This window comes from Convolutriloba macropyga, chromosome 4, assembly GCF_964194025.1.
Source record: "Convolutriloba macropyga chromosome 4, txConMacr16.3, whole genome shotgun sequence".
Lineage (NCBI taxonomy): Eukaryota > Metazoa > Xenacoelomorpha > Acoela > Convolutidae > Convolutriloba > Convolutriloba macropyga.
This window is the reverse complement of record NC_134471.1, coordinates 43,547,859-43,573,577: the sequence shown is the minus strand read 5'-3', so window position 1 is coordinate 43,573,577 and position 25,719 is coordinate 43,547,859. Positions and strand designations below refer to the sequence as shown.

Sequence of the window (25,719 nt, the reverse complement as noted above, 5' to 3'; positions counted from 1 at the left end):
TGTTTTTTATTATAGCTGCGAAGCTGTAAGCTGAGCGTAGCTATATTGCGGTGCTCTTGGTTTTTTACAATTCAAAGAATTTGAATTGTATTGGTGCGCTGTGTTTTTTTTTTTAAGATGTGTTCACACGTTTTTCGATGACTTTGATCTTTCGAAGCGGGATAAACAGGTAAAGCCCAGCGGGCATTAAGTTTCATTAGAGGCCCAAAGTGGGCTTTAGTAGTCCCTCAAGTGCCTATAGTGGTGCAGCTGCTGGGATGGCTTTAATTAAAGGTTAAAAGGTCATTTTTCGTCTCAAAATGGTGCAATTTTTCGTGTTTTTTTGTGATTTTTTTTGGGATTTTTGTTTGATTAGTCTAAGGTTGAAGTTTTTAAAAGCTGATGAAGGCCCTTTGCGAGACAAAATTGCTTGTTATGACCATTTTATGAGCTATATGTCGTGGTACTACAAACACAAACACACAAAATGATACTCATTTTTGCAATTTTTTTCAGGTTTTTTGAAAATTTTTGTGATTTTTTGAGGTTTTTAGCCCTAGGTGTCACGAAACCTCATCTAGGGTTTGATAAAGGGTTTGATGCTAGGTTACTGCACAGTTTCTAGTGGTAATGGAACGGTTTTCAACTTTTTTACATCATGAATTTTAGCATTTTTTGACAAAAGTTGCAAATTTTTCATGTTTTTTGACATATTTATTGTCATCCTTCAAGTTGTTTGATTCCCAGGGGCAAGAAACCCATATTAGGGGTTGGATAATAAGTTACTAAAAAATTTTAAGTTGCCATGGAATAAGTTTCAAGTTTTGAATATCACAAATTTTAGCATTTTTTTCAGGTTTTTGAAAATTTTCATCATTTTGTCAGTTTTTCCAGTTTCAGGGACCAGGCAATCTCATCTCCGTTGAGGTTTGTCAATAGGGAACTGCATAGTTTCTAGAGTAACAATGGAATGCTTTTTAACTTTTTAATGTCTCGAATTTGAGCATTTTTTTGATAAGATCTGCAATTTTTTAATGTTTCCTAAAGTTTTTGTCAGTTTTTGATATTCGTCGATTCTCAAGTGCAAGAAAACCTATTCCACGTTTTGATAAAAAAAGTTACTGCATGGTTTTTAGCTTCATTGGATTTGTTTTCAACAATTTAACCTTTCGACATTTAGAAATTGTTTGACAGGATTTGCAATTTTTTTTAAGTTTTTTTGTTTTAAGTATTTGTATTTTATTTATTTTTTTTCTTGCCTCAGTTGCCAGGTAAACGCATCCAGGGTTTGACAATATTTTATTAAATAGTTGCTAGGGGGCAATTGAATGGCTTTCAACATTTTAATAGAAGGAATTTCTATTTTGAAGTTTGAAATTTTTTCTAAAATTTATTGCCTATCGATCCATGAGCCACTGATTTTTTAATGCTTGGAATTGGGTTACTGAATAGTAGTAGTAGTAGTAGTAGTAAAAGACTTCTATTACCTTTGATAGGATATTACAGTATCATAAATAGAGTGAGCATTGTTAACATGTCAAAAGAAAATAAGGTTAATAATTACAAAAAAGAATGAACTAAAACATTAAAATAAAGCCTATCCTGCGCAAACACTACATCTACATTTTAAAGCCTCTAGAGACAATGAATAGCCACTAGAGACAATGAATAGCCTCTAGAGCCACAAATGATTCTGAAGATATTTATATCACAATTTTCAGCAACATTTTCTTATAACTTGCAATTGATTTCTTTTTTATCTTAAATTTTTTGGTCATTTTCAGGTTTATCGATCTTCAAGGGCCAATGAATATTTTTCAGGTATTGCAGATATAATACTGGACTGATTTCAGAAACAAAAATTGGTTTTGAACATATTTTTGTAATAGGTGTTTTTAAAGGGAAAAAGTTTTGCCGTAGGTTTAAAAGCTTCAAGAGTTTTAGCAATGAGTTTGTTTTTGTTTAGTTTTGATTCTTTTAGTTTCTCAATTCTTTGGTGATTTTTGTGTTCTGGCTGGCATTGTTCAATTGATCTGCTGATCAGGTAGAGTGCGTCCGAGTTTTTCATTCAATTCTTTGAATTGTATTTCAGGACTTGTCCTGCTATGTTTTTTTGTTTCGTCGTCTGACGCTTCATTTTCGTTTTACATTTGTTCTAGAACATTCTGTCTCGTCACTGCTTAAATGGCTTTTTCGCGCTTGATTTCACGCTTTCTGCGTGACCTAAATTGCGGTTATTCAGAAACAGAATCTGTTCCTAAAACAAAGTTGATTGTAAGAAAACAGATTGTATGGTCCCACAGCCGAGTGGTTAAGGCGACTGGCTGTTAATCCGGAGATCGCCGGTTCGAGACGCGACAGGGAAAATTTTTTTGCACCCAAAAACAACCTTCTTTGAAATAAACTTGTAAGTTTTATAGGCGGCGGCGATAACTATTATCAACTCACTTCTGTATCTTTTTCCATCTGTATTTTACGGCACGCAAGTCTATTTCGCAGCTATTCCGGCAATCTGCCGGCTATGTTTGTTATTAGCTGAGCAATGTCGAAAGTTGCATATCATTTTTTTACTCTAATTAGGTCGTTTCATTTGCATGAATAAATTTATGATCACACATAATTTTTCTTGCTTCCCAATGGAATTTTGCTTACTTTAGTCAGAGTTGATTAGGTCTGCTTAGGATATCTCAGGCTCGAAGGTTATTTGAGGGCAGCTTTTATAAAAGTTATTAAATACACAAACAGTGAAGGATAAGAAACAACATCAATTAGTAAGAAAACAAAACTAGAAGAACAGATATCTTGAGATTCAAGTCTGTGAAGCAAGTGCAGTTATTTTCTGGCTATCTGGCAGCTATGTTCTGGCCGGCAATTTTCTACGATTTTTGATTATGCATGACCTACTTCATCCACAAATTCGTACCGCCTTGATTGAATTCGAGTTTGTGGTGCGTTTTAATCTCCAGTTTCGCACTTCCGAAATTTTTGATAATTTCAGGCTGTCAATTTTGCCGCCTCTGGCATCCAAACGAAGTTCGAGCAGGTCAATATCGGCTATTCTCAACCTGCAGTCAATATTTGATTTTTAAGTTGGTAAGGTTACTTATATGTTCAATAGCCAGCATAGTCTATTGTGCAGCTACATAGTCCGCTATATGTAGGCAGGTCGATTGGGCTTTTTCCAGAATATTATAAAACGGGGAAAATGGTTACTAGCATTATAATGTAGACGATTCAAGAATCAATCATACATATGAATCGTGACTTCTCGATGCATATATTAATTAAACAAATTCATGATTCTTCTGGCTCGAGGAATCGTTAAAAGTCAGTGTTTCTGGAAATAAATGGTTTTGATTTGCTCGCAAGCAAAGTTTGTAGCAATTTTCTTAGTCTGGTTATCTTTTTTATGCGGGAGTCGTTGTACTAGTGACTCTTCGTCTGACCATTTGACTTTTCGTCCTCAAAAACGGGATGAACAGGTAAAGCCCGGAGATCATCGACAATTATAACAACTTGCCGAAGTGTTTGTCGATTACAGATTGAAATGTTTAGTGTTAGTGGTTGAGTCTTGCTCTCATGGAACATGCCTTTGTGTATTTAGGCGATGACATGAATGGTTACTGTGACGCTTTCAACAGGTGCATGGCCATTGACTCCAATGGACCTCTCTCTAGGCTCAGAGATGCAATCTTCAACCCTGATGTCTACAGGGACATCTTTGCATGGGCCAAGGTAATCTCATCGCCTAAAACTCGCCAGCGGTTTAAAATTTGACGAAAATGATATATCTTGCTCTAGATTCTGTAATACGTTGGCGCTATATTTTGCTTATACGTAAATAATGTTTCATGGTAAATAGCGATTAATTATTCAGCCAGCTTTCGTGCTTCTGCTTTTGGCAGTTTAATGCTGAATGTTTAAACCAATCACGGGCAATTGTTTAACGAGCAGTTATTATTTTTGACAACACACAGGATTTTAAAACTCAAGTTAATCTTTTTTTGTTCCTTATTTTAATCGGCGATGCTCTCGTACAGTTTTTTTAAAACATTTTGCACCAAAGTTTTTAAGAACTGGTTTTTTAATGTTGCAAAATTACTTCACTAGGTCTTCGATGTTTCTTTTTCGCATTTTTTGACTCCATTTGTATCTTTCGTTACAACAAATGCTGATGCTTGTTCACGTAAATTTAAAAAAACTTGTATGCGACCAAATTCTGACTTTGGTTCGGTTTTGTTACTTTAGTCTGTTATTAATAGCCGCAGAGCGATAGCTGGGGCTATTATTGGCCTTCTCTTGGTTTTTACAATTCAAAGAATTTGAATTGTATTGGGGCGCTGTCTTTTTTACGACTCGAAGAGGAGTATTGGAGAAGTCCTTTTTTAATCAATTTAAGGAGTGAATTTTGAAGCGGGAAATGAAACGCGTGAAAAAATTTGGAGTGATTTTGATGCTGAACAAAAGTGAAGAGCGGAGCGAAAAGAGAGTGGTTTTTGTTCACACCGCTGTTTTTGAGAGAGCGAGAAATTGATGTGTGAAAAAATCTTTTCTAAGCGAGCGAAATTTTTTTGTTCACGTGCGGCTTTTAAAAGCAGTTTTTTGCAACTTTTGATGGTTATGAGGTTTGATTATGATATTGTATTAGTTTTAGGTTTGTTTTGATAGGAATTGAAGGTTTCAAATAGTTAATTTGATTTTTAATCCTAATTTGGAGGTTTTTGATCAGTTTTGCTGATTTTTAGACGAAATTTAATGATTTTTACCTGTTTTTTTGTTCTACTGCTTTAAGTGGGATTTGAATAGAAGCTTGTTACTTAAGGAATTGTTAGATACCAATTGACTAAAGTTTTGTTGGTTTAAATCATTTTTTTCTAAGGAAAAATGATAGAAAAATTGAGAAATTTTAATCCATGTTTCTCATTTTTTGCAGTTTTTCTGTTTTTTAAATCTTACACAAGTGTCTTATTCACCCTTCTATATCTTGCCCATTGTTTTGCGAGTTTTTAATTGCTCTAATTGCAAAGGAACCTTATTCGGCTTTATGTTTCCTTGTACTATTAAAAAAAACTCATTTCGTTTTTATAATTTTTTTGTTGATTGTTTTTGACTGCCGTTTGTATTCCTTGATTTTTTATGGCATTTGTGGAAGTTTAGGGTTCATAATAGTTGTTCTAGTTGTTTAGTAATAAGTATAGGAAATTTTGGATATGAATCATTTTTTTGTTGAGAAATATGACAAAAATGGCTGATATTGGAACTATTTTTTTGCAGTTTTTCGGGTTTTTTTTCTGTTTTTTGAGACAAGTTTCTTAGACTATTATGACTTGTCTATTGTTTTGCGAGCATCTGGATGCCCTATTGGCTGAAAAGAACTGGATTAATGTGCTTTTGTAAAATTAAGAAATTTACTAACTTTTTCCAGTTTTTTAGTGCAAGTTGTTTTTAAGAGCTTTTTTTCATAATTTGGCCTCAAGTATTTTTAAAACATTCACTTAAGTGGTTTTAGTATGTAATAGTTGTTTTGATGAAGTAATTTTGGCGGAGATAGTTATTTTGGGATCTCAAGGTATGACAAAATTTGATCAGATTTTATCATATTTTAACAGATTTGATTTTTTGTTTTTACTTTTGTTTTATGGTTTGGTTTCGAGAAAATCATAAATTAGTGGAGGCAAGTGTTTTCTGATGAGTGGTTTGATGGTGGTTAAATAGATTTTCACTTTGAGTCGTTTTCGGAATTCTTCCGGCAATGTTTTTTTAAGATCGGTTCACACATTTTTATGATTTTTGAAGTCAAATTGGAGTAGTGATTTTGGTCACGCCGAAACAGGAAGTGGAGCGAAAATGCAATTGGTTTTGCGGCGTGAATTTTTTTCGCTCTAAGTTTAAAGTAGAGTGAGAAAACGGTGTTTGAACAAAAATTCGGTTTCTTGGTAGTGGTTTTTTTGTTCACATGCGGCAATTTCACTCTGATTTTTACTGTTTTTTCGATTTTTTGGATAGGATTTTTTTCTAAATGGTTTTCCCAATCAATTCACAGCTCATTCTAGGCCTAGTTTTTTTGTTTGAATTAAATTTTCATTTCTCGCTCGTGGTTTTTTGTTCACATGCGGCCTTTTGACATTGATTTTATTTTTTCTTATTTTTTATCTGATTTTTTTAAAAATTGTTTTCTCAATTAATTCATAGTCCATTCTAGGTCTAGTTTTGTCTGTTTAGTCAATGAAAATTCTTTGAATTGTACGTGAGGACTTGTCCTGCTATGTTTTTTATTTCATCGTCATGATTTTTGTTACGACCATATGACTTCATAGCCACTTTTTGTTCATTCACTCATACAATTTCAACTGAATTGCACGTGTGACGTCATTTTTCACTCTTAGTGGAGCGAGTTTATTTGTTCATGCGCGTGATTAAATTTTGGTTACACTTGACTTACCTCACTCTCAAAAATGACTTCCTCACTTTGAAATTGACTTTTATTTACTTTAATTCAAAGAGATAAGGTCAAATGGGTGTGTGTCATTCTAAATGAAGGTTATTTGAGATCAGCTAATAGATCAGCTGATATATCTTGAGATCAGCTGATATATCTTGCTTTTGTAAAATTAAGAAATTTACTAACTTTTTCCAGTTTTTTAGTGCAAGTTGTTTTTAAGAGCTTTTTTTCATAATTTGGCCTCAAGTATTTTTAAAACATTCACTTAAGTGGTTTTAGTATGTAATAGTTGTTTTGATGAAGTAATTTTGGCGGAGATAGTTATTTTGGGATCTCAAGGTATGACAAAATTTGATCAGATTTTATCATATTTTAACAGATTTGATTTTTTGTTTTTACTTTTGTTTTATGGTTTGGTTTCGAGAAAATCATAAATTAGTGGAGGCAAGTGTTTTCTGATGAGTGGTTTGATGGTGGTTAAATAGATTTTCACTTTGAGTCGTTTTCGGAATTCTTCCGGCAATGTTTTTTTAAGATCGGTTCACACATTTTTATGATTTTTGAAGTCAAATTGGAGTAGTGATTTTGGTCACGCCGAAACAGGAAGTGGAGCGAAAATGCAATTGGTTTTGCGGCGTGAATTTTTTTCGCTCTAAGTTTAAAGTAGAGTGAGAAAACGGTGTTTGAACAAAAATTCGGTTTCTTGGTAGTGGTTTTTTTGTTCACATGCGGCAATTTCACTCTGATTTTTACTGTTTTTTCGATTTTTCGAATGGGATTTTTTTTTAAATGGCTTTCCCAATCCATTCACAGCCATTCTAGGCCTAGTTTTTTTGTTTGAATTAAATTTTCATTTTTCGCTAGTGGTTTTTGTGTTCACATGCTGCATTTTGACATTGATTTTATTTTTTCTTATTTTTTATCTGATTTTTTTAAAAATTGTTTTCTCAATTAATTCATAGTCCATTCTAGGTCTAGTTTTGTCTGTTTAGTCAATGAAAATTCTTTGAATTGTACGTGAGGACTTGTCCTGCTATGTTTTTTATTTCATCGTCATGATTTTTGTTACGACCATATGACTTCATAGCCACTTTTTGTTCATTCACTCATACAATTTCAACTGAATTGCACGTGTGACGTCATTTTTCACTCTTAGTGGAGCGAGTTTATTTGTTCATGCGCGTGATTAAATTTTGGTTACACTTGACTTACCTCACTCTCAAAAATGACTTCCTCACTTTGAAATTGACTTTTATTTACTTTAATTCAAAGAGATAAGGTCAAATGGGTGTGTGTCATTCTAAATGAAGGTTATTTGAGATCAGCTAATAGAGGTAGCAATAACTTATACAGATTTTAATCAAAATATAACAAATCAGCCTTCAATGAAAAAGACGAATTTTTTTGGTCTGTCTTTTTTACTGTTTTTTTAGACTGCCGATCTACGAATCTATTGCGGCTATTTTCTGGCGAGCTATGTTGTTTAATAGCCGCTCCCATCTTCTCACCTGGCTATTTTAGCGCTCCTATTTTTTACAATCCAAGAATCTTGGATCTTTCAAAACGGGATAAACAGGTAAGACCTAGTGGGCATTAAGTTTCATTAGAGGTCCAAAGCTTTTGTAGTCCTTCAAGTGCTTAGAGTGGTGCAACTGCTGGGAAGGCCTTAATTCAAGCTGAAAAGGTCATCTTTTTTGAATGGTTTAATTTTTTTGCGGTTTTTTTGTCATTTTCCGAGTTTTTTGTTTGATTAGTCTTGAATTGACGTTTGTCAAAGTTGAATTGGCGTTTTGCAAGATTTAATTAAGCGGCTAGTAAATTTAATTTAAGCAGCTAGGTAACATCTTCAATGGAATGGTTTTCAACTTTTTAATATCTCGAAAGCCTTGGAATTGGGTTACCGCAAAGCCTCTGGAGACAACGAAATAGTTCTGATAAAATTAATATCTTAATTTTCAGCAACATTTCATTAACATTTGCAATTGTTTTCAAATTGCTTGATTTTTTTCTGATATTATGTCGATCTTTAAAAGCTAATAAAACTTTTTAGGCCTTGCAGATGGTTTACTGGACAGATTCTATAGACAAAAGTTGATTTTGAAAATATGAATATTGCGAAATTTATAAACTTTCAAGAAACTTGCTGTTTTCAATTTTTAAAGTATTAATCTTTCTCGAGTTTTTCTCTTCTAAGTTTATCGATCTTTACGTTGCAATGACACTTTTTATGTCTTTTGGTTGGGTTACTGGGCAGGTTCCAGAGACAGGAAACATTTTATTATTGCGAAATTAAGAAACTTCCTTTCAATTTTTGTCATTGCTCGATTTTTCTATCTTAATGGCCATTAAACTTCTTTCAAGGATTGTGCGTCGGTCAATGGATATAGTCAAATTGATCAAATTTGGCCTTGACGGTAAAAGCAACAAGAGTTTTAGCAATGGTTGTTTTTGTTTAGTTTGTTTGATTATTTCACAGTTTCTCAAATTTTGAGATTGTTTTCTTTTTTGGTTGGCATTGTTCAACTGATCTGCTGGGCGAGTACAGTAGTTCTAAGATTTTCATTTGTCATTATATAGGTTCTAGTTTAAAAGCTACGGTAGAGACTTTAACACAACTTCTTTTTCAAAATTTCTGGTGGGTTTTTGAGTTTGACCCGTCATTAATTGCTCTTGAATGATGTTCATAGCAATTATTGTAAACGGGTGTCTTTTTTATGCAAATTTTTCTCTTGACAATTTTGCGCTTTTCTTCTAGAACATTCTTGGACTTCTCAAGTGACTTGTTCACGCTTTCGTTCTTCATTTTTGAGTAATCGCTGTTGCTCTCACTAAGTAAAGCTTGTTGCTAATATAAATTGGTTGCAGTACTTCAAGAATAAGGTTCTGATGGCGCAGTTGGAAGTGCTAGGGGTGACGGTTTGGGAGGTCAGTGGTTCGAATTCCAGTGGGGGAAAGGTTTTTTGCACCCATGAAGAAACATTCATTACAGCCCCTGAATTAAATTGCCTCGCCTGTCGTTCAAGAGCAATTCTTCCAACATTTGTTGGTTTATGTTTGATGTTCTTTTTGTGTTGTTACGTAATCTCAGCATTGACAGGTCTCGTAAATTTTCTGATGAGACCTCGTATTTGTTCTTTGTTGTCTTATCTAATATCATTAAGGCCATGCTAATCGGGGTACTGCTTCCAATTGATAGCTTATGTTTTTTTTTTACTTTAACGCCCATCTTTTTCTAAAGTTTTAGCGAACTTTTGGTTTTACCTCTGTTTGCTGTTCTTTGTCTAGTGATATGACTCAGTTTCGTTGACGACTGGTCCATCACTTAAGCAAAAAGGCATACGCAAAACTATTTAGTTTTTCAGTCTTGACACTGTTTTTATATTTTAATTTGAATTGTAACTACTAGTATTACTTTTTTGAGTCTCAATAATAATAGATATCATCGGCCCTCAGATGCCTTTGAATGTAGTCATAAAACGTAAACGTTTAATGATTCCAAATTTATGCTAATGGCTCTAATGATTTAGGCGCCAGATGTTCTTGATCAGATTTTAGTTATATGTTAGATCAAAATCTTAGTCTCCCGAAGGACTTAGTGCCCTGACACGAGTGAACTTGCGCCCGAGGGCTGGGAACGGGGCTTAACGGAGACTCGGATTTTTCTAATGTATTTCGAGAACTGAAGGTTACGAAAGTGTTGAATTTCAAAGTTAAGAGTACACTTTGGCAGATTCGTGAAAGAAAAGTCTCCAATGTTTCCAATTTTTTCAGCAATGTCAATCATCTTTTCCGCCAATTCAAAACGAAATAGTTTTGCTTATGCCTCTTTGCTTAAGTGATTGACCCAGTAGACCTTTTTGGTGAAACTTCAAGATCAGAGACAGCAATATTGCAGTTAATTCCATATTTCCACCACTAATAATTTGTTTATTGTCCGCTTTTTCAATACTACAATTCGACTTGCTTGAACATTTAACGGGCTCCTCATTTGGGCTTTTTCCTACAAGTTACTACCGGTCGGGATGAAGTTATAGACATTTGATTTTGCATCTACTCAGTCCCATTGTAATCTTGCATCGATGTGCTGCTATGGTGATCTGTAACTTTTTAAATTTCAGTTTGCTCTCAAGTTTGAGACTGTGGCTTTAACAAGTTTGAGCTCTATCAATTTTGCTCTATTAGGTTTGCGACTGTAGCTGCTCTCAGTGAATGACCTGTCCAACGTTTTGACGTATCCCAGCCAGCTTCAGCGGCAATTTTTTTCAACCAATTATTGATAGTTTTTAATTATAGGGGCATTATAATACCATTAGTTCGGCCTAAATTTTGGGTTAGGGCGGCAGTAGAAGTCCTTTCTGCCCACTGGGAGAAATGATAACTACTTCTCGATTAGCCAAACAGGACATAATGGGCCTGCCGTTTGTTGTATTTCTCCTCTGTTGTAGTAATGTTTGTAATTGCGGAACATTTTTGGAATATATGGAATATATTTCGAACATTTGGAACATTTTTGGAATATGTTTCGTAATAAAGAACTTTTTCTTCGTTACCCAGGCCCTCAAATTGGATCTTAGACACTGCACCATGACCCAAGTCTCTATGTCCCTATTATTGTGACCTCAAAGCAAATTGTTTATTAATAGCCGCGAAGCGATAGCGGCTATTTTTGGAGACATCGTGGTTTCAATTCTACTGCTTTGCAGTTAAAAATTTGTTTGCGTGACCTCATTTGTTCTGCTTTTAGGTCAATTGCGTGACTAACCTCACTAAAAAATGACTTCTGAACTCGTTTAATGAACTTTAAATTTTATGAACATTTTCTAGTTAAAGGTCAATAGTGTGCATCTAAGTAGTGCCAAACGTATATGCCCTAATTCTAAAGTATTAGAGTCTTGAGTTTTTGATTTCGATTATTAATTTGGAAAAAGCTCCATTAGGGATTTCTCCTTATAGAGCGTATGTATCCCATAAAATTGAGAGTCCGACTCTAACCCGAAAAGTCTGGTGGCCTATTAAAGGACTGGTTGTCTCCCTTATTTCTTTGGTTGTTTCAATTCAGTGGAAGGCCACAAGCGTCGATCGCGGCTGTTTTCCGGCTTTCTGCCGGCTATGCTAGATCAATAAGTATACTGTTCTTATTAAATTCTCTGGATTGTGATTGCTAAGAACTTTTTTTTCTCAAACAGCCTTTCCATGTCTTTTGTAATACTTTCCCCTTGCACCTTTGGCTGCTGATAACCGTCGGCCGTTGTGGTAGTTCTAGATAGTTTATATTGTTCCGCAATTCCATTCCCTGGCCATCGTGTTAGTCAACATCAGCATATAATTGAGTGTTTTTGGAGGATAAACTGAGCTTTTGGTTTTCTGGGCCTCGCTAAAAAACATTTAGACAGGTAGTCGTTAATAATAAATTGGAATTTTTGTAGGAGCACGTTGAGGTCACACTTAAACAATTCTAGTTCCTTTGCATTTAAGCTCGATACCCATCTGTTCCAATCCCTTCAAACTCATTCAAAATTGTTTTTCGTTTTCTCAGGGCTCATTGATAGTATGTTGTCGTCAAACATTTCATTTCCCTCCGAAGTGGCATCGGAGTCGTCGCTCTCCGTGTCTCCATGAACACAACTTTTTATTTATTTTTCAATTCTTTGAGAGAGTATGAAACCAAAAAAGTTAATGAGTTCCGAGAACCTTAAAAATATATATGAATTGAAATAAACCAAACGTCTGCGTCTCCGATAGCGAAGCAGCCGATTATTTATAGTGGTTTGTTTCAACTGTCAAAAGTGTGATTTCGTTGTTGAGAGGCTCCTGAGAGGACAACTTAAGTTTAGGATACTAAGTTTTAGGGCAAATAATTGACTTTTATATTTAAATTTCAAGCTTTCAAATTAAGCTCTCTGTCTCGAAGTTTTAAAGACCGATGAAATCTTACCCTGGGTTCTCCAGGGAATTGTTTAATCTTGCCTATATTCGTTTTTTTTAATAGCTGCCATCGGACTCAAAGGATATTATTTAGGCGCTCTCCTTTTTTAATGCGTTTTACTTTTTGATCACGTTTTTCGTTTTACTATTTCAAGACTCATCTTTGAATTATCTCACTCTTAGTTTCGACTGAATAAAATTTCGAATTCTCAGCAAATTTACTCGAATTTTGTTCTCAATCTGAGCGGCTGAATTCACCATATTTATGTACTAGAATGAAACTACGGATTTTGGCCTTTTGAAAAGAATTCGGTTGTCAATTTTTCTTTATTAATAACCGCGCAGCGATAGCTGAGGCTATTTGTGACCTCCTCTTGGTTTTTTTTGTATTTCGTTGTAAGTGCTTTTAACGACCATATGACGTCACAATCGCTTCGAGTCCGCTGTTAGTTTTTTCGTTGTTCGTTCATTTCAACTGAATTGCGTGTGTGACGTCTTTTTCGCTCTTGTTAGAGTGAGTTTTTCTTCATTCGCTTGAATAAGTTTCTGGTCACACGCGACTTTCTCAAAAATGATTTCCTCAACCTCAAATTGACTTCGTGACTTGAATTCGAGGAAATATAGTCAAGTGAGTATGTGTCACTCTAATTGAAGGTTATTTAAGAGTAGCAGAAGGAACTAACAGAACATGCAATAAGTTATTCAAATTCTACCTATTGAGTTATTTAATTCAACGTATCAGCATTAAATGAGAAGACAAAACTTCTTTTTGGTCTCTTTTTTGCTAACCTTTTGAGACTGCAGATCTACGAAGCTATCGCGGCTGTTTTGTGGCAATCTTCCAACTATGTTTTTTTTTTAAATATTTACCAATCCCAATGCCGGTCAGTGGGGTCAACGGTGTCTATTTTCGAACAATTTGCCTGCTATGTTTGACACTTTTTGAGAAACAAATACTTTGCTTCCTAACATTGGCTGCTTGTGTGGTTACAGATTTCAATATATAGTTACTTGTTTTTTTTCGCAAAAGTTTTTATCTTTTTGTTGCTTTGTCTCATTAGAGTTAACCGTTCTAGAACTTTTTAATTTATTTTGATGGCTTTGACACCACTAGTGTCCGAGTTCTTAAGGCTTTTCTGTTCCTATTTCATTTTGCATTTTTTGCAGTTTTTAATTTTTTGGATTGTTTAGCAGGTCTTGCACTACTATATTCATTTCGAGAAAAAAATATTGTGAAAAATAGTTGTGGTACTTTCCATTTTTTTCAGATCAAGCCAATTATTTCGTTGACTTGATCTGATTAACAGACCTGATCATCAATATATATGAATTGAAATAAACCAAACGTCTGCGTCTTCGATAGCGAAGCAGCCGATTATTTATAGTGGTTTGTTTCAACTGTCAAAAGTGTGATTTCGTTGTTGAGAGGCTCCTGAGAGGACAACTTAAGTTTAGGATACTAAGTTTTAGGGCAAATAATTGACTTTTATATTTAAATTTCAAGCTTTCAAATTAAGCTCTCTGTCTCGAAGTTTTAAAGACCGATGAAATCTTACCCTGGGTTCTCCAGGGAATAGTTTAATCTTGCCTATATTCGTTTTTTTAATAGCTGCCATCGGACTCAAAGGATATTATTTAGGCGCTCTCCTTTTTTAATTCGTTTTACTTTTTGATCACGTTTTTCGTTTTACTATTTCAAGACTCATCTTTGAATTATCTCACTCTTAGTTTCGACTGAATAAAATTTCGAATTCTCAGCAAATTTAATCGAATTTTGTTCTCAATCTGAGCGGCTGAATTCACCATATTTATGTACTAGAATGAAACTACGGATTTTGGCCTTCTGAAAAGAATTCGGTTGTCAATTTTTCTTTATTAATAACCGCGCAGCGATAGCTGAGGCTATTTGTGACCTTCTCTTGGTTTTTTTGTATTTCGTTGTAAGTGCTTTTAACGACCATATGACGTCACAATCGCTTCAAGTCCGCTGTTAGTTTTTTCGTTGTTCGTTCATTTCAACTGAATTGCGTGTGTGACGTCTTTTTCGCTCTTGTTAGAGTGAGTTTTTCTTCATTCGCTTGAATAAGTTTCTGGTCACACGCGACTTTCTCAAAAATGATTTCCTCAACCTCAAATTGACTTCGTGACTTGAATTCGAGGAAATATAGTCAAGTGAGTATGTGTCACTCTAATTGAAGGTTATTCAAGAGTAGCAGAAGGAACTAACAGAACATGCAATAAGTTATTCAAATTCTACCTATTGAGTTATTTATTTCAACGTATCAGCATTTAATGAGAAGACAAAACTTCTTTTTGGTCTCTTTTTTGCTAACCTTTTGAGACTGCAGATCTACGAAGCTATCGCGGCTGTTTTGTGGCAATCTTCCAACTATGTTTTTTTTTAAAAAAAAATATTTACCAATCCCAATGCCGGTCAGTGGGGTCAACGGTGTCTATTTTCGAACAATTTGCCTGCTATGTTTGACACTTTTTGAGAAACAAATACTTTGCTTCCTAACATTGGCTGCTTGTGTGGTTACAGATTTCAATATATAGTTACTTGTTTTTTTTTCGCAAAAGTTTTTATCTTTTTGTTGCTTTGTCTCATTAGAGTTAACCGTTCTAGAACTTTTTAATTTATTTTGATGGCTTTGACACCACTAGTGTCCGAGTTTTTAAGGCTTTTCTGTTCCTATTTCATTTTGCATTTTTTGCAGTTTCTAATTTTTTGGATTGTTTAGCAGGTCTTGCACTACAATATTCATTTCGAGAAAAAAATATTAAGAAAAATAGTTGTGGTACTTTCCATTTTTTTCAGATCAAGCCAATTATTTCGTTGGCTTGATCTGATTAACAGACCTGATCATCAATATATATGAATTGAAATAAACCAAACGTCTGCGTCTTCGATAGCGAAGCAGCCGATTATTTATAGTGGTTTGTTTCAACTGTCAAAAGTGTGATTTCGTTGTTGAGAGGCTCCTGAGAGGACAACTTAAGTTTAGGATACTAAGTTTTAGGGCAAATAATTGACTTTTATATTTAAATTTCAAGCTTTCAAATTAAGCTCTCTGTCTCGAAGTTTTAAAGACCGATGAAATCTTACCCTGGGTTCTCCAGGGAATAGTTTAATCTTGCCTATATTCGTTTTTTTAATAGCTGCCATCGGACTCAAAGGATATTATTTAGGCGCTCTCCTTTTTTAATTCGTTTTACTTTTTGATCACGTTTTTCGTTTTACTATTTCAAGACTCATCTTTGAATTATCTCACTCTGAGTTTCGACTGAATAAAATTTCGAATTCTCAGCAAATTTAATCGAATTTTGTTCTCAATCTGAGCGGCTGAATTCACCATATTTATGTACTAGAATGAAACTACGGATTTTGGCTTTTTGAAAAGAATTCGGTTGTCAATTTTTCTTTATTAATAACCGCGCAGCGATAGCTGAGGCTATTTGTGACCTCCTCTTGGTTTTTTTGTATTCCGTCGTAAGTGCTTTTAACGACCATATGACGTCACAATCGTTTCAAGTCCGCTGTTAGTTTTTTCGTTGTTCGTTCATTTCAACTGAATTGCGTGTGTGACGTCTTTTTCGCTCTTGTTAGAGTGAGTTTTTCTTCATTCGCTTGAATAAGTTTCTGGTCACACGCGACTTTCTCAAAAATGATTTCCTCAACCTCAAATTGACTTCGTGACTTGAATTCGAGGAAATATAGTCAAGTGAGTATGTGTCACTCTAATTGAAGGTTATTTAAGAGTAGCAGAAGGAACTAACAGAACATGCAATAAGTTATTCAAATTCTACCTATTGAGTTATTTAATTCAACGTATCAGCATTTAATGAGAAGACAAAACTTCTTTTTGCTCTTTTTTGCTAACCTTTTGAGACTGCAGATCTACGAAGCTATCGCGGCTGTTTTGTGGCAATCTTCCAACTATGTTTTTTTTAAAAAAATATTTACCAATCCCAATGCCGGTCAGTGGGGTCAACGGTGTCTATTTTCGAACAATTTGCCTGCTATGTTTGACACTTTTTGAGAAACAAATACTTTGCTTCCTAACATTGGCTGCTTGTGTGGTTACAGATTTCAATATATTGTTACTTGTTTTTTTTCGCAAAAGTTTTTATCTTTTTGTTGCTTTGTCTCATTAGAGTTAACCGTTCTAGAACTTTTTAATTTATTTTGATGGCTTTGACACCACTAGTGTCCGAGTTTTTAAGGCTTTTCTGTTCCTATTTCATTTTGCATTTTTTGCAGTTTTTAATTTTTTGGATTGTTTAGCAGGTCTTGCACTACTATATTCATTTCGAGAAAAAAATATTGTGAAAAATAGTTGTGGTACTTTCCATTTTTTTCAGATCAAGCCAATTATTTCGTTGGCTTGATCTGATTAACAGACCTGATCATCAATTTAATGTCCATTAGTTTTTGTTCACCTTGTGTTTATTGCCTGAGCGTCTGGATATTCATGACAAATTTTTGTCACTCATTTAAAAAATCTCAGGTGGTTTCAGCTTGTACTATAATGTTTTTCCTTGCCTTGTTCGATTTTAATTTACGCATGGGTGAGAAATTTTATCGATGGAGCTAGAAATCTTTGATGCTAAAAATGAAACAAATCTTTATAGACTTGGCTACAATAAACAAACAGTAAATATGAATCTTTCCTTTTCTATATGTTCTAATCTAGATAACTGAAATGACAACTGGTCGTTGAGGAAACTCGAGATTGAGCGGAGGTTGCGACGCGTTGTCAAACTGTTTCTGTAACATTAATAATGAGCAATAAGAAATTTTAGTAATTTATGGGCTTTGAAAGTTAAACTTGTCCAAGTTTCGACTTAAACAGATCCTCCGTTTATTCTAGCTGGGAAAATAGTGCTCTTGTGGGGATGTAGTGTTGGGTATGGTGGTGTCAGTTTTGGTTGATTGGACTTTGATGTTTAGGCGCACTGGTGGTTGACGGTGATAATCTGCGTGGCTTCCTCTATTCTTTTCATCCTATTTGTGAAAGTGTTCAGTGTCCACACACCCTCTAGCAACCCCAACCTGCCCAAGAACAGACAGATCAGAGACACTGTCAGCACTCTCCCTAGATCCATCAGAAGGTTAAAATACACCTGAACTACCAATATCTTTTGTGCCTTTTAATCCTTTTGTTATGCGAGCAGTGATTCAGGAACTGAACAAAGCATGCGTTGATGGGTTTATAGGCCTGAACATCGGCTTGAAAAGACCATGCTCGTTGTTCGAAAAATTCATAATCTGTGATCAATTCCCAAAAATTGCTTTAGCTCGAGTTTCAGGAATTTGGGCCACACGCATGAGATTGTGTTGACCCCCCCCCCCCCCCCCCCCACACACACACACACTTTATTGGTGTCAATGTCTAGAAGACCTGGTTTGCGATATGGTACTTGGATGTGATAGGTCTACAGCGGGAGGAGGGGGCCGAAGCAATAGTGGAGGGGGAGGGCGTAGTCGATCTAGAGCTCATCTGCAATACCAGAGTGGCCAGCAGTACAATCATCCACCGCAACCCATCATTGCAGATTCAGGGCCACCAGAGTTCTTACAACCTCCTATAGGAGCGGCACCTCCATCTGCAGTGAATGCTCCTCCTCCAGCATCAGGCTCCGCAGGTGCAAGAGGTGCTCCTCGTTCCCATTCACATGATTCTCGCAAAGGTACTTTCTACAGTTCAACTGCAGACAACTATTGTTAAGCTCAACTGCTCTTTGTTTGATTCCGAGAAGTGGAAATTCAACCTCTTTATCGGCCATTATCGCGTTACTCTATTTGTGCATTGACTACTTTTGACTCATTTGTCAATGAACTAAGCAATTACTTCGAATTAATCGGAGCCCTATAAACTGCAATTTCCAATTTTTCAGGAAGCCTTTTAAGATTGGCTAAATGAAGAATTCCGGAGCCAGTATGTCAAAATTTGATGGGCTTGCCTTAGACCAGTGGAATGGTGTAGCACCAAAATGGTGATACTTTTCAAAGAATTAGAATTTTCATTCAGATCTGTTGTACAATTAGAGAAGGGATGGTTTCTTACCTTTTCTTAAGACTCAGAAGAGCATCGATTTGTTTATTCTCCGATGAGTAGCTTCATTGATTTTCCAACAAGGTTTGAAGGATTGTTTACAATGTTCCCCTCATTTTAATTTTTAATTGAAATTTTTACGAGCAGTGGCGGGCAATTCATTTTTAGTGATTCAGAGAATTTGAATCGTATTGGGGCGTTGTCTTTTTGTAAGACATGGTTACATATTTTTTTGCTAAATTTGAACTGAAAGAAGATAAACAATAAACTACACAGGAGGGCATTTAGTTGCAGTAAAGTCAAAAGGTCAGCTTATGTGGTCTTATTAATAATGTTTTTGAGCGTTCTTTTGAGTTTGTGACAACTTTTTGTCACCTGGCGTCGTTAAGAGTTTATAAAAATCATGCAATGAAAAAATGCGGTTTATGGCCATTTTGTGAGGTTTATTTACTGCTAATGCCATGCCAACTTTAACAAAAAAATGCGACGAAATTTTATTTTTGATCTTTGAAGCAGTTATTATATTTATTGTAAGCAATTATTGTAACACATTCATATCACAGTTTAAAAATATTAACAGTCAATTCTTAGTTTCATTTTTGTTTGAGCATTTTACTTTTTCCTCTGTTTTCTGATCGATTTCTGATAGCTGCCAAATTTTCTGTGCTCAAGCGTTTTTCGCTTTACCTTAGTTCACAGCTTGTTCAACATTTTGCGTGAAATCGTTTTGACTTCTCTAGGCTAGTTTCACTCTTCTCTCATTCTGCTAAAAGTGTTTTTAGACAGCAGTTGCTCAGCAAAGCAATCCAAAATGAACAGAGTCAGTATAAAAAAGTCCAATTTTAGATGCCCGTAACTCGAAATTTGTTCTTAGCTACCATCTCTAATGCTTATTGGTATTGAGACTAGCCCCTGTGTCGTCTCACTGCGAAAAAGGAGTATATTCAGCTCAAAAATGACATCAAAATAGTTAGCACATTAAAATTGAGTGTGCAAAAATTATTTTTTTCTCCCTTCAATCCCAACTTTGGCTATTGGAATCAACGGCGGCTATTTTCCGGCAATCTGCCGGGTGTTTGATGCTTTTAAACTAAGAAAACTTACAATTTAATTTTATTTTGGGACCTTTAGTTAATAGTATTATCTATTGGAACAGAGGGGCTGTTAAGGAGCTTTCGTTTTGATTTTACTTAGCTTTTTTGTGTTCTATGCAAGTAATCTATTTCACAATTGACTTTGTCTTGTCTTCCATTTTCAATGTTAACTTTATTCTGCGTTTGGAGTGGGGACTTTGCTTTTGTTCTAATAGTAAAACCAGGCAATTCTTTGAAAGTTTTTCTTTCTCAAGTTTTTCTTTCTTTGATTTTTGTTCAGGACTTGTACTGCTATGTTGTTTTTTTTTCGTTATGTGGCGGTCTTTGTTATTTTACATTTTCACGCTGCAAAATTATGAGTAATTTATTGTTCACGGTGCTCTTTATGTGCATGAAATCAATTCCTACAGTAATTATCTGCGCGTTTCTGAATTGTGTGTTTGAATAGTTTGTTTAAGGTGGCGACGCTATGAGCGCGAGCTGTATGAGAGCAGCTATATTATGGGGATCTTGGTTTTTTTGTTACGTTGTCTGTCGTCTTTTTTTTAGTTTACATTTTTTTTCGCATGGCCCACCTTCGAAAAAGCGGGTTCAATTAAGGGTACTCTTTAAAATTTTGTAGTCATTTTTGAATTTTGAAAGAAATGCAAATTTAGTTTTTTAAATTGGCATTATATAGCCGCGTCGTTGTCTCTGTCCGTTGCAGGCATATTTTCCAATGCAAAAAATTTTTATAAGGTGTTCACGCATTTTTCCGATAACTTTGAGTTTTCGGAACAAGATATAGAGGTAACGCCCAGAGGGCATTGAGTTTCAATAGAGGACCTAGGCTCGCTTTAGTTGTCTTTCAAGTGCTTAGTGTGTTATTGTGGACAAGAATTTTTGGTTCTTTGTTTTTGTAGTTATTGCCAATGCAAACTTGAAAAAAATGTAGTTATTTTTTGTTAGTTTGTAAAAAATGAAAGACTGGGTGTCTTAAGAATATGAGATTGTTTGACTTTCATGAGAGAGAGAGACAAACTTGGTGTTACATATGGACTCGCTGAATAATATTTGAGTTCTTTTGCTCTTTGTAATTTTTTTTATTGATTTGACCTATCGCCGCGCTCATCTTCTGAGCCGGCTATTATTGCGACATGGATATTATTTTGTACTTCATCAGACAAACATTTGTTTCACTCTGCGGTAGTTCTTAGCTTGCTCAACATTTTGCATGAAATCAGTTTGACATTTCTAGGCCAATTTCACTCTTCTTTCATTCTGCTCCAACAGCAGTTGCTCATCGATAGTGCGGTGTTCCTGGCCTGTTTTTCGTCATTCGACAGTTGTTCAAAGCTTACGAAAAGTATCTGCATTTCTCTTTGCGCGCATTTCATTTCTATAACTATCTATCAAAAGCTCTAGGTGTTTAGTTTTTGATCATACGTCACTTACGAGAAAATGACTTTTGCACTTTACAACTTAAGTTGGTGTTATTGTGGTCCCTAAGTTGTTAGGGACAAAGGAATGGTTTTCATCATTTTAATATCAAGATTTCTTGCAATACTTTGGAGTTTATATTGATCTTTAAGCGCCAATGACAGTTTTCAGGTCTTGCAGATGGTGAACTGGACAGATTTGATAGACAAAATTTAGGTTCAACTTTGAGACTGCTGGTCGTTTTGGCTGGGATTGTTCCTCTCGTTAAGTAACAGGAGTATATCTAACAACAAAATGAGATCAAAATAGTTCGCACTTAAAAAAATTTCGTACGTCAATGAATTTTTCCCCATTTTTTCTGTTTTTTCAATCCCAATCGGTGTTATGTGAATCAGTGGCGGCCATTTTCCGGTAATCTGCCGGGTATGTCTTTAATTCGCTTTATCTTTTGATCATGTTTTTTTTTTGTTTTTACAAATGTCACGATTTCCACCCTTGACTCGTCTTTTTTTATGTAAAACTTTACTCATATGTGTATTCAAACTTCTCGGAAACAAGTCTTTCGCAAAATGTTCTCTTTAGGTACTCATTTTTTCCCATCTTCCATTTTTTGCCCTACTGGCTTTAATAAATTATACTGTGCTATATGCCAAGTATATCGTTCATACTGTTCTGTACTTACCTCACCCACTGTTTCAACTGAATGGATTTTAAATTCTTTCACGCATTGAATTACGCAATGTAGTGAATACAATCAGTGTCAACAGCAAAATCGAAAGAAACAATCTGCTGACTATGTTGTTTAAATGCTTTCAAACGAATCAAGCAATTATTGTTATCGTGTTGGTCTTTTCTTATGCAAAGTTTTTGCTTGACCGCTTTGACTTCTCGATTGACTTTTACGCCCTTGATTTTTTCGTTTTGCGTGATTTCTTTTCTTTCACAAGTGTCAGCAGCTAAACTCAAGTGGTGGCAGTTCACTACCAAAAGTCAAATGGAAAGCGCGACCAAATTGGTGTAATTTTTTCACTTTAAAATTTATTAGTGGTTTATAATAACATCTAATGACGTCATTTGAAGTCCCCCTTTGTAGAGTAGGGAGCCCGCACCCAACCGAAGCAGGCTGCAATGGATTCGAGTTCAGCTAGTCGTTTGAGAGCAGTTTTTCCGGCATTAGTCGGTTATGTCCTTTTTTTATACCTGCGAAATTGTAAGCCAAGCGTAACTATATTTCGGTACACGTGACGAACCAATGCTGAGTGTGGGATTCTTTTAGTCTTCTTTTTTGTTCACGGGTTTGAACTAAAAGTGACAAAAGTGATCTTTATTACGCTTAACTTACCTCACTTTACTTTCAGTTAATGAAGTTTAATCGAGGGTAGACTAATTGTAAGTCAGTGGCGCAGAGCTATAATGAGCCTATCAGCTAATTGTTATTGCATAAGATAGCAATTGTGATAGCAATTTTTATTCTTTTAAGTGTAAGTTTTGCTAAAGAAAGTTCGAACCTGTGCTCTTTTTTCGTTTAACATCTGTTCACTGCGCACAAAAAAGTCAAATTTGTTCATTGACATCTCATTAACGTCGTTTGTGCCCGTGGCGTTATTTTTCTCTATCACTACCTTGAGTTTTAGGTTATTCGCGTTATTCAATTTTGATGACACGCAACTTAGTCAACAAATTGACTTCTGGCTTTGATATGAAGTTAATATTGGCTTAAGGCCAAAACTGTTAATTAATAATTGGTCTACTGTCCTTAAAAAATGCTTCTCCGGAAATAAATTGAACAAGCAATAGCAATTTATAACAATTTTTCATCGTTTTCTAGGCGGCATCATTTCATATCTATTCTACGGCACGCTAAGTCTATTGACGATGCGCAGTTTTAAGTCTGTTTGCCGCTAAATTGATCAGCCTGCTAGCTATAATTTCAATTTTGTAGCTGATATCTTTCGGGCTAGCTTCAATTGGATCGCATGAACTCTGTTGTAGAAAACCCGAATTTCGAGAAAACCTTTTGCAGAACAAACCTGTTTGTTTATGATACCTGAATTGTGTTCTCGCAGATTGTCGGTTCCCAATTTCATCTGATTTTTGATATGTTTTAGTGCCTTTTCTATCTAGTTGTATCAGCTCTGCAAAGTCTTATGGTATCAATGAAGAGCTCTGTTTGGGGTCGTAGGAGTTATCTGGGATTGAAGAAAGGGGTAAAAGTAAAAGGTGTACAAAAGAGATGGAGAAAAAGCACATGGCTCAGATTTCATTTCCATGATCAATTTTTGCATGGCAGCAGAAATGAATAGATTACCCTTTTTGTTACTTCATCTCAGGAAGCAGTTTAGCTGGGCCGGTAACAGCAGATAGGGTTGACTTTTGAGTGTCGGAGCTATTTCAAAATGCGGGAAGTGGACAATGGGAGAAGTAATATAATGAAAGGTTTCTATTAGATAAACGAAGACGAAATGGCAGAAATAACCGGGACAGCAGACGAGAAGGGGGCGCTAATGGAAATGGGATGGATCCACGGCAACCACAGAGCTACGATCCCTCGTATCCTCCGCAGCATCGACATCACCAGCAGCAACCAGCGGCTCCCTTCAGTTTGCACTCGACGACGCCGGGCCATCAGCTTCCACCGAATGGTGGCCATAATGGTACAGGGCACGAGGCTTTGCCCATGAGAGATATGATGTCGCCACCGCCGTATTCAGAGTAGCCAATAAGAAGACAGAATAGCCATTAGTAGAAACAGAGCCGAGCTAGATGTAATCAACGCAGAGAAGTGACATCGGCAGCAGCTGATAATCGCAAAAATAGAATGGCTGACTTTCAAACTTTTATTTAAAACAATTCAATAATTTAGATGATTTTATAAGTTACCCACATTGAGGTAATTATTTCTTTCAGAGTGTAAATTCAGAATACTTAGTTAACTTTTTAGAGCAGCTATAAATGATCTTCAACTAAAATGAAGAACACTAGGATTCAAGCTATAGCTATAACTGTCTATAGCTGCGAAACTCTAAGCTGAGCGTAGTTAGATTGTGGTGCTCTTGGTTTTTACAACTCTAGGACGAAGCGCTTAAGACGATGTCTTTATGGTGTCCACTTAAAAAGTACCACGAGCCAATATGAGTTTAATAACCGAAAGATCGTGGTGATCTGTTTTGACTCGCTTTTCATTAAAGTTAGCAATTTTATTAGTCCTGCTTTTTAATAGCCGCCCTCATCTTCTCAGCCGGCTATTATTGCGCTCGTATTTTTTTTTCTTCGTCAAACTTTTTTTCGCTTTACCATTTTGCCGCTTTTTCGACATTTTACGTGAAATCTTTTTGACTTCTCTAGGCTAGTTTCTCTCTTCTCTCATTCTGCTAAAAGTGAATTTGAACATCAGTTGCTAAGCAAAGCAATTCAAAATGAACAGAGTCGGTATAAAAAATTGAAGTCAGAAATAAACGGGATAAACCCATAAAGCCCAATTTTAGATGCCCGCTATTTGGACGTCGTTCCTATAAGTCTTAGTTACCACCTCTAATGCTTATTGGTGTTGATAGTAGCCCCTGTATCCTCTCTCTAAGAAACAGAAGTATGTTCAACTACGAAATGCCATCAAAATAAATCGGACTTAAAAAATATTTTTGTACAAAATTCTTTTTTTTCAATATATTCTATTCGTTCAATCCCAATCATGCTTATTGGAATCAACGGCGTCTATTTTCCGGCAATCTGCCGAGTATGTTATTTTTTCTGCAAGTTTTCGTTCTACCAACTTTTTGTCTGATACTTTTCTTTGTCTGACCATTTCACTTTTGGAGGAGACATATTCGTGGTCCGGGGGCTGATTTTGGCTTTTTTAAACATTTAAGAGAATTGTATTGGGTTGTAATGTTTTGTATTGTATATATAATGGTATTGTATATATTATTGTATTGTATATAGAATTGCATTGTATTGGGATGTCTTTATGGTGTCCACTTAAAAAGTACCACCAGCCAATATGAATTTAAGAACCGAAAGATCATGGTGATCTGTTTTGACTCGCGTTTCATTAAAGTTAGCAATTATATTAGTCCTGGTTTTATTTTTTCTGCAAGTTTTCGTTCTACCAACTTTTTGTCTGATAGTTTTCTTTGTCTGACCATTTCAGTTTTGGCCCTCAAAAACGAGATCAAAATGTAAAGCCTGGAGGGCGTTAAGTGGTTGAGCAGTTCTTTTGGAGCCTTACTGGTTTCTAAGTATTCTATTCCCAGAAACTTCCAAGGAGACGTACTCGTAGTCCGGGGGTTGATTTTGGCTTTTTTTTAACAGTTAAGAGAATTGTTTTGGGTTGTATTGTCATGTATTGTATTGTACATATAATTGTATTGTATATAGTTTTGTATTGTATATAGAATTATTGTATTGGGATGTCATTATGGTGTCCACTTAAAAAGTACTATGAGCCAATATGAGTTTAAGAACCGAAACATCATGGTATTCTGTTGTGACTCGTTTTTCATTAAAGTTAGCAATTATATTAGTCTTGCTTTTATTTGTTCTGCAAGTTTTGGTTCTACCAACTATTTGTCTGATAGTTTTCTTTGTCTGACCATTTCACTTTTGGAGGAGACTTATTCATGGTCCGGGGGTTGATTTTGGCTGTTTTTAACCTTTAAGAGAATTGTATTGGGTTGTATTGTATTGTATATATAATTGTATTGTTATAAAGTTAGCAATTATAATAGTCCTGCTTTTATTTTTTCTGCAAGTTTTGGTTGTGCCAACTTTTTGTCTGATAGTTTTCTTTGTCTGACCATTTCACTTT

At 35.4% G+C, this 25,719-nt stretch overlaps 1 protein-coding gene across 1 annotated transcript in view; it reads left to right on the top strand.

Moving 5' to 3' along the window:
- LOC142337695 (uncharacterized) overlaps window positions 1-23,848 on the top strand; it is a 420,762-nt gene extending 396,914 nt beyond the window's left edge. Inside the window, exons 12-15 of the mRNA XM_075387138.1 lie at window positions 3,584-3,714; window positions 17,298-17,458; window positions 17,781-18,037; window positions 23,363-23,848. Coding sequence (XP_075243253.1) covers window positions 3,584-3,714; window positions 17,298-17,458; window positions 17,781-18,037; window positions 23,363-23,631 — 818 coding nt within the window. The 3' untranslated portion in view covers window positions 23,632-23,848. The remainder of the gene's footprint in view (window positions 1-3,583; window positions 3,715-17,297; window positions 17,459-17,780; window positions 18,038-23,362) is intronic.
- Window positions 23,849-25,719: the final 1,871 nt, after the last annotated feature.